The 12,359-nt window shown below is 40.8% G+C and overlaps 1 protein-coding gene across 1 annotated transcript in view; it reads left to right on the forward strand.

The window, feature by feature from the left end:
• LOC124622102 (putative carbonic anhydrase 3) overlaps positions 1-12,359 on the forward strand; it is a 464,106-nt gene that overhangs the window by 390,696 nt on the left and 61,051 nt on the right. The window contains exon 4 of the mRNA XM_047147747.1: positions 10,314-10,434. Within this exon, the coding sequence (XP_047003703.1) occupies positions 10,314-10,434 (121 nt within the window). The remainder of the gene's footprint in view (positions 1-10,313; positions 10,435-12,359) is intronic.

Genomic DNA, 12,359 nt, shown 5'->3' on the forward strand with positions numbered 1-12,359 from the left:
GTACGTGCTATGGATGACATTCTTTTCTTGTGGTCCTTTTTATTATCTATTCTGCTTTCAGGAATATGATGTCAGTCTCCGAAATGGAAACAGTTAAAGGAGCTGGAATTGTGTTGTGCAAAAGAAACAAACTGGTGCTTATGTATTGATGAAAAATACACGTAAAAGTTCAGTCAAATGGAGAGAGGGGTACAGAATGAATTTCCACTCTACAACGGAGGTTCGCTGATTTGAAACTTCCTGGCAGGTTAAAACTGTGTGCCGAACCGGTACTCGAATCTGGGACCTTTCCCTTTCTCAGCCTTTCTCTGCGGATTGAGTTGTCCAAGCACGAGTCACAACCCGCCCTCACAGCTGTAGTTTCGGTAGCATCTCATCTTCTACATCGTAGCTTACGGGACTAGCACAGCTGGAAGAAAAGATATTACGGAGAAATGGCGTATCCATAGGCGGGAGGGTGTTTCCAGAACGAATTTTCACTCGGCAGCTAGGTTTGCGTTGACCTGAAATTTCCAGACGAGTTAAAACTGTATATCGGAACGGTGCTTGGTCCTGGAACCTTTGCCTCTCTCGGGCAAGTGTTCTACCGATTGAACTACCCAAGCACAACTCACGGAGCCCCCCCCCCCCCCCTTCCGCCAGTACCATGTTCGAGGCCCGATCCGGCTTTAATCTGACAAGAAGTCTCAAATTGGCGCACACTCCGCTGCAGACTGAAAATACATTCTGTAAACTATACAACAGGTTCCACTATACAACAATGACTCCAGAGTTTCCTCTCTTGCAACAGTGCCAATCCCCGAGAGATGCAGGAAAACGTCTGTGAAGTTTGGAAGGCAGTAAACGAGGCACCGGCGGAAGTACGGCTTTGATGGCGTGTCAGGAGTTATGCTTCAATAGCTGGTGTGTCGGTTTATGCTGTTCCAAAATAACCGGCCGGAGTGACCGAGCGGTTCTAGGCCATTCAGTCTGGAACCGCGCGACCGCTACGGTAGCAGGTTCGAATCCTGCCTCGAGCATGGATGTCTGTGATGTCCTTATGTTAGTTAGGTTTAAGAAGTTCTAAGTTTTAGGGGACTGATGACCTCAGATTTTAAGTCCCATAGTAGTCAGAGCCATTTTCTGTTCCAAAATAATTTATCAATAACATTCTGCAGAGCATTGGAACTGTAGTTATGGGCTTCGGAACTAAATGGCCCAAAAACGAAGGACCAAGTGAGACATCTATTGTGCCACGCTCGATAGTCTGTGTGTGTGTGTGTGCGCGCGCGCGCGCGCACGAGGGAGAGAGAGAGAGAGAGAGAGAGAGAGAGAGAGAGAGAGAAAGTTTTACTATGCCAGGAAGTTGCAGAGAGCGGAATGCCAGCGCGAACACAACACGCTGTTAATGGCCATAGTCGGATGCGGTAAAACAGGGCACAGCTATCCAACTGATTGGCGCTAGGTGCCGTTCAGTAAATACAGGTGCTAGTTCCAATGACGATTAACAATTGCCTTCATTTGAACCCTTTACGGAAAAACAGAAGGAGTATTTATATCATGTAAATGTAAATGTGGCTCTCTTAACCCTCTCAGACCTGAGAGAAAACGATGTGCACAAACTGAATGAATTTTGAATGCCTTGCTTAAAAATGTTATCGAATACAGGAAAATCCAATAGAATGTCTATATTTCAATCTTTTTCCAAAAGTTTGGACCCACACAAATGTGCATGTTAGGCTTAGTCTGTAATAATTGGTCAGAAATAAGTAACTCAAATTTCAATTACAGAAAAAGTGTATTTTCTCAAAAAAAAAAATCACAATAATAATCAACATGAACTGGAAATTAATTTGTAGAATCTAAATACATTTTCAAATTTTGAGACATCATTTTCTTTCAAGAGGAAACTCCCACTTGCTACGAAAGAAATTGTAAATTAATATTTACATGCTACAGAGTTATCACTTATGTGTATGGAATGTTACAAAACAGTTTGAATTTTTTGAATGGCACAAATACATACTACATTTGGTACACCGTGTCCTTGTTTGCCTTTGGACACTATGCATTTCTACATCTTGCATTAGACACATCATCAACTATGGGCCAGTGTGAGTATCCATCGAGCCTTCTGTCCAAACAAGGCTGATCAGCAGGCTCGTACTTTTTCTCAGGAACCTGCGCTGCACCATCATCAGGGTTTTCTGTGGAAGGCCTTCGTTTAGCAGAAAACAGAAATGATTCTCGAAGACCTAGTCTGAAACTAAAAAAATATAGTTTATCCTTCGCAGGTACTCCAGCAACTTGACAAGCTTCCTTGTATTCTGTCCAGGAATTGATGCAAGCAAGGTCTATGAGATGAATTATGAGTTTCAGAGTCCATTTCCTTGTTTTTATAAATGTTCTGTAGGTCTCCATCATCTGATCGCAACTGTCAGCTCCTCCCATGCTCATATTATACTTTGTAACAACTGAGGGACAAGGAACATTGACATACGCTCTTTCCTTTTTGATCCACCATTCTACATTTGTTACTGGATTGCATCCAAAAAGTTTGACACCAGTGCCACTGCTTTTGTGTTTTTGCATGGAATGGCGACAGCATTGTTGTCATCCCATCAGAGTTCTTCCATGTCACCTCTTTTCAATTTTTTTTCTCTTCAGTCAGATGCACATCTCTAATTCTATTACGCAAGATTGTTCCTGTTCCACACATTCCATTTTCCCGCAGGGCTTCCAACAGCGGAATGGTTATTAAATATCTGTCAACGAACAGATAAGAATCTCTTTCTAGTATTTGAATCAGTCGAAGCACAATACTAGGCCCTAGGCCATAGTTGCTTTCAGGCAGAGGTGTTGATTTTCTCTGGTAAATCTCAAAATCTAGGACTAATCCTTTGCTCGCTGCTAAAACAAAACTTTTTAAACCTCTTGGGCGTGGTTCGTTTGGTACATATTGCTTAGAGGAACAACGACCAGTAAAAGGTATCATCTGCTCATCAATAGAGTGATGGCCTCCATTGGGGGAGGCAATTTGATATAGGCATTCCTCATGAAGTCTATTGCAAGTTGAACTTTCCATGTAACGACTTTCGTACAGAAAAAAACTATCCCTTGTGATACTGTCTGCTATTAAAGGAAGGTGATATTTACATTGCCAACACATTCTCGCACATAGGTATTTGGTATTGCCTATTAGTATGAGTGCTCCAAAAACATTTTTTTACTTCCTCCACGTTAACTCCCAAAACGTGCCCTGTTTTAGATAAATGATATATGTTTGTGTATGTAGATGCAGGCTCAAAAAAATCGTCATGAAAGTACGTTTGAAAGTATTTCGTAGGAGTCATTGGCGATTCATGGAAAATATCAGATACAGGAGGGCCTTGCGAAGAAAAAGGACGTTTTCTCCACAAATGTTTTCTCGTTGTCACTAGATTCAGTTGTACACACTGTGGTACCTGCTCATTTTGCATTTGTTCTTGTCTTTCACTTTGATTTTCTACCTGCTGGTTCTGAAGTAGGGGCTGTTCCTCAGAGTCGTTAGGTGTACTTTCAGCAATTTTCTTCTTAGGTGATGGCATCTGGGATTCATCAAGAATGTCATCATCACTGCTAATGTCCTCCACATCTGACTGGGCGATAAAGTATTCAGTCCCTGCATCTGTCAGCGTATCTAGAAAAAGGGACACCTGTTAACCTCAACGACTGAAATCGGTAAAAAAAAAAAAAAAAAAAAAAAGGAGTAAAAGCCCAACACACACAGTTGCGTTACATTGATTATCGAAGAAGCATCTAATGTGGAAATAGTGTTGAACAATCAATCTTTATGCACAGCATTTGATTCATTCATTATTCAACTAATCGAAGAAGCATCTAATGTGGAAATAGTGTTGAACAATCAATCTTTATGCACAGCATTTGATTCATTCATTATTCAACTATACTTCTAAATTTTTATGCGCTCTGAAAGCTAGTAGAACATAATAAAAATTAACAATACCTCCCTCCGTACGGTTGCCTCAAGGCCGCCAATGTCAGAAAACTTGAAACGAACTGCCACACAGGGCAGCCCTGTGGAAGAAATACTAACTAAAATGGACAGCAGCCTCATACAGGCCCTCCCACACAGAAGCTTAGGTGGAGGAGATGGGAGTACACACACTGCCAGGAAGCCTTCCACCAGATCCGTACCTGGTGTGTATGCAGCTACATTGACAGGATGCTATTGCAGCAGCATCAGACATCCTGAACCTGGTGGACTGTGCTGTTTTCTTCATTAAGAGGCTGACCTCCAGCCCTGGCCTCAGTGATGATCAGCTCCTATCACACTTGGAGCCATTAGACTCTTAGATACTGTGAGTGCCAATCACTGCCAAAGAGGTCGCTGCTTCATTGCCACCCAGAGGTTTGGCTGCAGGTCCAGACAGCCTTACTGGCATCCAGCTTTGCTGTCTGACAAAGGAGGTCCTGGAGAAATTTCTAAACCTTTTCCTCCTACCCAGTGCCCTTCCTTCCCATCTCCTTCATGCAAGAACCTGATTTCCAAGAAGTTTGCATCAGCGTCCCCCACTGAGTTCTGCCCAGTCACCATCTGCTCAGTGCTCGCTCGAGTATTTCACGAGGTCCTAGCGTCACGCCTGATGTGGCTGAGTGCTCTGAACAACAAACTTGAATACAATGTGACAAAAAAGGAAGAGGACGTAGAGGGAAATGAAATCGGAGGTATGATACTGCGAGAAGGATCTAACAGACCACTGAAAGACCTAAGCCAAAGCAAGACTCCCAGAGTAGACAACATTCCTTCAGAAATACTGAGAACCTTGTAAGAGTAGTCACAACAAAACTATTCCACCTGATGTGCAAGATATATGAGACAGGCAACATTCCTTCAAACTTCAGGAAATATGTAATAATTCCAATTCCAAAGAAAGCAGACGCTGACAGATGTGGATATTACTGAAATATTAGTTCATTAATTCATACTTACAGCATGCTGACAGAATTTTTTTACAGAAGGATGGAAAAAACAGGTAGATCTTGGGGAAGATCAATTTGGGTTTCAGAGAAATGGAAACACACAAGGCAATACTGACACTATGACTCATCATAGAAGATAGGATGAAGAAAGATAAATCTTTGTCTATAAGATTTGTACACTTAGAGAAAGCTTTTGACAATGTTGACTGGAATATGCTCTTTGAAATTCTGAAATTAGCAGGGGTAAAATACAGGGAGCAAAAGGTTGTGTACAAGTGGTATAGACAGTAGTTGGTAGTTATAAGAGTCAAAGCACATGAATTGGAAGCAGTAATAGAAAAGTGAGTGTGACGTGGCTATAGTTTATCCTCTGTGTTATTCAGTTTGTGCATTGAGCAAGCAGTAAAGGAAACCAAAGAAAACTTTGTAGACAGAATTAAAGGTCAGGGACAAGAAATAAAAACTTTGAAATTTTCTAATGACACTGCAGTTCTGTCAGAGACAGAAAAGGACTTGGAAGAGAAGTTGAATGGAACTGGTAGTATCTTAAAAAGAGGTTATAAGATGACCATCAGAGAAAGTAAAACAAGTGTTGCGGAATGCAGTCAAATTAAACTAGTTGATACAGAGGGAATCAGATTAGGAAATGGGACACTAAAAGTAGTACATAGTTTTTTTTATTTGGGCCTCAAAATAACTGATGGTGGCTGAAGTAAAGAGGATGGCTTTAGTAAGGAAAGAATTTCTGAAGAAAAAAATAAATTTATTAGCATCAAACATAGATTGAAGTGTTAAAAAGCCTTTGTGTGTGTGTGTGTGTGTGTGTGTGTGTGTGTGTGTGTGTGTGTGTGTGTGTGTGTGTGTGTGTGTGCAGGGGCATGGGGTTAAAACTGTAGAGAAACGCCTAGGGAAAATACAGCAAACAAGTTTAAATGGATATAGTTTGCAGTAGTTATTCAGAGGTGAAGAGCATAGAACAACTGCATCAAACCCGATCATGAACGCAAATTGTTATGCGTATGTTTTACACTACAGTATTCGGGAGTATGTGTTATACAAGAATGCGTTTATTTATAGTTATATAGTATAAATTACTACCTGTTCTATTAAGAAGTGTGCCTATTTTATTTCCATGTTGCTGTTCTGGTACAAAAATACTCTTGCATGCTCCAAATCTTTTCGTTTCTTCTGACATTTCTCACATTTGGCCATCACATTCTCTGTAGCAAATCACAACTTGTCAGTATCTGCCATGGGCAAGAATGGTTAAGTGCTGGCCCCCACCACTTGTTTGATGGAGATGGTGCCACATAATAGACACTGAGGTGGAGTGCCCATTCTCTGCTTGACCAAACCTTAAGCAAATGGAGCATGATATTTGGAAAATTATGGACCTGATTTTTTTATGGTTTATTATGATTTTAGAGTATGCCAGAAGGAAGAATTTGGCAGCTTTTAATTCCTCAGATCATATTACTTATCATTAACTTCTTTTAAAAAATTTAATTAAATTGATGATTGATTCAGTGAAACAGCAAATTCTCCATTTCATTTCTCAGTCCAAATTTATACAATGAATCATCATATGCTCAGTTTGAAGTGACTTTTTACGTTGGTTAACCAAACTATGTCTGAAACTCAGTGAAACAGCAAATTCTCCATTTCATTTCTCAGTCCAAATTTATACAGTGAATCTTCATCTGCTCAGTTTGAAGTGCCTTTTTATTTTGGTTAACCAAACTTAGTCTGAAACTCATCAGCACAATATCTCATGCATGTGTCAGCAGATTTTCTCATAAATAAACCCCACCCCACAAAAAAGAGGCCACATTCTCTCAACTATCAGGTAGCTGTACTTATGTACTTGCACTTATCAACCCACGCCATCAGGCAGGAACTTCTAAATGTCGCCACATGTGTTTTTGACACTCCCTGGCCAGTGTACTGCAAGTGCACTGCAGCCTTTAGTCAGGGTTGTGCAGTGCCTACGTGATGAAGCAGACACACTACACAGGGTGCCACCATACCTGCGTAGGGCGACACTCTGCAGGCACCTGGTTCAAGAACCTTCACCACCAAAAGGCAGAGAAACATAGCTTTTATATAATCAGCAAATGCATAGGATGCTTTCAGGATGTATTGAATGGTTGGATACTGTGCTACATTTCCAAGTATCATGATGAAGTTACTTTGCATCTCTCCTCACAAAGTGTTTCAGATTCCCAGGAACCATAGATTTTATTTGCAGACTGTCTGAACATGTCTAATCCGATGCCCTGCAGGGAAAGACACAAGTGTACAGTTAGTAGAACTTGTTGCTGATGAGTGACTATTTAGCCCTTAGAAGCATTCTTCACTGTTTTAACCCAAAGACAAAAGTACTGGTTTATATGTACATAATTTTTACATCCCATTGTATCATGGAAGTCTCTTCTGTGTCAGTGCATATAAAGTAAATAAAGTGATTATTTAGTAGAGGCGATCAGTAAAAATATTGTGTAAAGTAGATAGCCTTACATGTTGCAGAATTTTTTTCAAGGATCTTGGAATCCTTACACTTACTTCACAAAACAGTTACTCCTTCACAGTTTTTGAGGTTGACAATAAATATCAGTTTCAGCTGAAATATCATGTAGACAATCATGAATACAAGACACGAAAACAATTTTCATGTAGATTTTGTCACCTTGTTAAGTTCAGACAGGAGTTATGTTCTATGGTACAAAGATATTCATCAAGTTCACATATATCATACAGCAAGAAATCGGGTATCCCAACCAGTTCCAAAGAAAGTGGAAAAACAAGTGTGAGCCACTCTTTCTAAAAATTGTCGTAATATTTAGATTTTGAGTAGAAAAGTTATTTTAACTATATGACAAGTAGCAGTGTTCTCTGTAAACTTGTCTTATTTGTTCATGAGACCCAGAAAATATTAGATACAGGCTCCCAGGTAGATGCTATTTTTCTTGACTTCCGGAAGGCGTTCGATACAGTTCCGCACTGTCGCCTGATAAACAAAGTAAGAGCCTACGGAATATCAGACCAGCTGTGTGGCTGGATTGAAGAGTTTTTAGCAAACAGAACACAGCATGTTGTTATCAATGGAGAGACGTCTACAGACGTTAAAGTAACCTCTGGCGTGCCACAGGGGAGTGTTATGGGACCATTGCTTTTCACAATATATATAAATGACCTAGTAGATAGTGTCGGAAGTTCCATGCGGCTTTTCACGGATGATGCTGTAGTATACAGAGAAGTTGCTGCATTAGAAAATTGTAGCGAAATACAGGAAGATCTGCAGCGGATAGGCACTTGGTGCAGGGAGTGGCAACTGACCCTTAACATAGACAAATGTAATGTATTGCGAATACATAGAAAGAAGGATCCTTTATTGTATGATTATATGATAGCGGAACAAACACTGGTAGCAGTTACTTCTGTAAAATATCTGGGAGTATGCGTACGGAACGATTTGAAGTGGAATGATCATATAAAACTAATTGTTGGTAAGGCGGGTACCAGGTTGAGATTCATTGGGAGAGTGCTTAGAAAATGTAGTCCATCAACAAAGGAGGTGGCTTACAAAACACTCGTTCGACCTATACTTGAGTATTGCTCATCAGTGTGGGATCCGTACCAGGTCGGGTTGACGAAGGAGATAGAGAAGATCCAAAGAAGAGCGGCGCGTTTCGTCACTGGGTTATTTGGTAACCGTGATAGCGTTATGGAGATGTTTAATAAACTCAAGTGGCAGACTCTGCAAGAGAGGCGCTCTGCATCGCGGTGTAGCTTGCTCGCCAGGTTTCGAGAGGGTGCGTTTCTGGATGAGGTATCGAATATATTGCTTCCCCCTACTTATACTTCCCGAGGAGATCACGAATGTAAAATTAGAGAGATTAGAGCGCGCACGGAGGCTTTCAGACAGTCGTTCTTCCCGCGAACCATACGCGACTGGAACAGGAAAGGGAGGTAATGACAGTGGCACGTAAAGTGCCCTCCGCCACACACCGTTGGGTGGCTTGCGGAGTATCAATGTAGATGTAGATGTATGACACATAGTAATGTATTGTGAATATAACTCGGTACTCACAAATGCAGGTAAGTATTTTCTTAGTGCCACTGTGTGAACTTTGTCTGTCTAGATCGCAAGCTAATAAAATAGTATGACCAGTTTAGATTGTATTATCAATCATCTTCAGATCACAAAATATTGTTACAGAGTGTCACACACCATATATTGTACAATCAAGGGCTGAACCATTGAAACTTAAATATCATTTTATAGAAAAATAAAGTTTACACTGAAAATTAAGATTACTGTTCTGCTTTCTTGACCATTCCAAGCCTTGATAAAATTAAGCTAATTATTTGTGTTATACGGCTACCACTTATGTTTTATATTTATTTTCTGTTTAATTTAACATGACACTCCATGTTTAGACCATGTTCTGCTTATCTTCAGGAATGTATACATACAGATGTATATGTTAATTAACAATTAAATATCTCAAGTAATCTGGATTAACTCAAAAACATTATACTTTACAATTTTGTTCACTGTTCTGCTGATGGAGAGGCTATTGTATGAAATGGGGTGGGAAGGGGGATCAGGGATCAAATCAAACTATCAACATGTTAAAACTGTATCACAAGGGTATTGCACCACAGTAACTGATGCAAAACTACCTGTATGCATACACACAACAGGAGATGTATTACTGAGCTCCCCATCAAAAGGACAACAACAGCAGACTCCACTGGACTTGGAGTTCTTGCAGCCTGCCCCTGTACCCATCTTCCACATACCCCAGCAGCCATTCCATCACTAGGACGTGGCATAAATTTGTAGCTGTGGTATTCATGGGTTAATTTAGATTAATTAAGACACGTTATCATCAGCTATCTGAAGATAAGCAGAACATTCTAGAGACAGATAGCATTATGTTAGGTAAAACAGAAAAGAAGTAAAAATGTGGCTGGAAGCAATATAACACAAATAACTATTTCATGTAGTCACCATTCCTACATTTAACCACTAGAGTCACTATTAAATATTTGGCTGCCAGTAGCAGATACAGAGCAGCTATCTAGTATAACTGAAGAGGCACCAGGACTTTTTCAAAGTAGTAGCTTTCTTTTTAACTTGCTTTATTAAATTTAGCTGGCATAAGCATGAATAGCACTATGCAGTATACTGATAATTAACTGTTAATACAGAATTCTGTTTAACTTTCTGTGGTTTCCTTGTCTTTTGTTACGTACACCTCAACTTGTGTCTCCATCCTCGAAGGTCCTCCTTGCCGGGCCTACACAAGACAATGAATGACAGTGTGTGCTGCACTCTTTTGCAGTGGAGGTACGACTGGGCAACCCATGTCCCGTAGCTGTGGCATCTGGTGGACTGCCTGGGGTCTACTTGCTGGAGCAGCTGCACTTCCATTGGGAGGCTGAGCACACCATTTCAGGAAAGCGGTATGTTTGCTCCTCCCATTAGAACTACTCAGCACTTTCATGAAGATTACCAGGCACCAACAATACCGCCAATAAATCAAGTGAATTCTTAGGTGGCGCCGTAAACAAGGCCATAGCTAATTCCTTCTTCCGCATTTGTGTAACAGAACTGGTGTTAATGAGCATACCCAGCAAGGTAGTGTGTGTGTGGGGATGAAAAGGGGGTGGGACAGTGAGTGTGTGGTGGGCGGTAGTGTGTGTGTGTGTGGGGGGGGGGGGGGGGGGTGCAGCTGACAACAATCCCTAGGGGGAAAAAAAGAACTTCACCAACTGACCTCACGTCTTACCTCACCACACACATAAAACTATCATTTCAGTAATACCAAGTGTACCAAGAATCATTTATCATAAAATCTCAAAATTACGTTATCATTCACCCTGAAGCTCATATGAGATCCACCCCCCCCCCTTTCCTACCATGCCCTCACCTTCCCTAGTACACTTTTGCAGGTTCTGTACTTATAATGACCCCAGCATGTGTTCTTTTAAATCACATTATCGTGCACATCTGTTAGTACCCACTACTATTCGCAGGACACACTAAAGCTGGAAGCACTGGAAGTGATTCAGTATGGCTCTGTCAGGTCTGCATGGGCATCTGGAACTATGCTGTGTGCAGTTGTTGAAAGGTAGCAATAGTCTCTCATGCACCACACACTATGACATTAGGAACAGTTCCTGCACTATGGGCTTCGTCCTTGAAGATGTGATTGTTATCTGCTGGACACTAATTAATCACATGAGACCTTGTCATGTTGGAATAACATCTGGAAACCTACTTTCTGAACTAATTCGTTTATCAGACCTATGCTCTAGCCAGCCATCCTCCTACTTAAATTTCTCTTTAAATGCTCTCTCAGAAGGTACCACACTGCAGACATTTTCGAATATGATATGGCTGCACAATGTGAAAGTGGATGGTGATAAGCTATGATCCAAAAAATACGTTTGGGGTCCTATTGTCTACATCTCTGTCTATACTCTGCAAACCACTGTGAAGTGCATGGAAGAGGGTACTTTATTGTCGTGTCCAGTACTGTCAAATCTCATTTGTGTACATAATAATTAAAGTGGTAGTAGCAGTAGTAGTAGTAGTAGTCATAATAAATCATCATCATCAATTCATTATCAGATATTTGAAATCCACTGCAGAATACAGTGTTCAAACAATGTCGCATATTCCTACAGGATTTATAATTGGTCAAAACTAGAAGAAAAGTTCCTGTAATTATACATCCAGAAACCAGTACCTGTTGAGATGTGGGTCATTTTACTTGTACTGAGTAATGTGTGATATTTGTTGGTGCAGGCCACCTTACTGTCCCAGCTCATTGCATGCTGAATTATAAGTGCAATTGGAAAATGTTACCCTTGCTGAAAGACAACTGTAGTTTATGCAGGATGGAGCAGTACACCATTTTCTATGGATTTTGCAACAGTATATCACTGCAGTGTTTCATGGTCGATGGACTGGTCAAAGGGGTCTGGTAGCATGGCCTCCCCGTACACCAAACCTGAATGCATTGGATTTCTAGTCATGGGGCCATTTAAAGGCATTGGTGTATGGCCAACCCATTGATAATGTGCAAACATTACAGGAGTTTGTTACCATTGCACGTGCGATAGTCTGAATGAGGCCAGGTGTATTTGAATGAGTGCATGATCCATTGTGAAGGGCTGGAGAATGTGTCAGTATGTGTGGTAACCACATGCAATGCTGTTATGGTGTCTATTTCTACTTAACAGACAGATGGGAAATAGAGGACAGGTTGGCCCTTATCTAATCAGGTATTGGTTTGTGGCTATATCATTAGTTTTGACCAGTGCTACCTTCTGCAGGAATATGTAATATATGACACTTTTTTTAAGCTCTCTGTAGACCCCCT

Source organism: Schistocerca americana, chromosome 1, assembly GCF_021461395.2.
Source record: "Schistocerca americana isolate TAMUIC-IGC-003095 chromosome 1, iqSchAmer2.1, whole genome shotgun sequence".
NCBI classification, from domain to species: domain Eukaryota; kingdom Metazoa; phylum Arthropoda; class Insecta; order Orthoptera; family Acrididae; genus Schistocerca; species Schistocerca americana.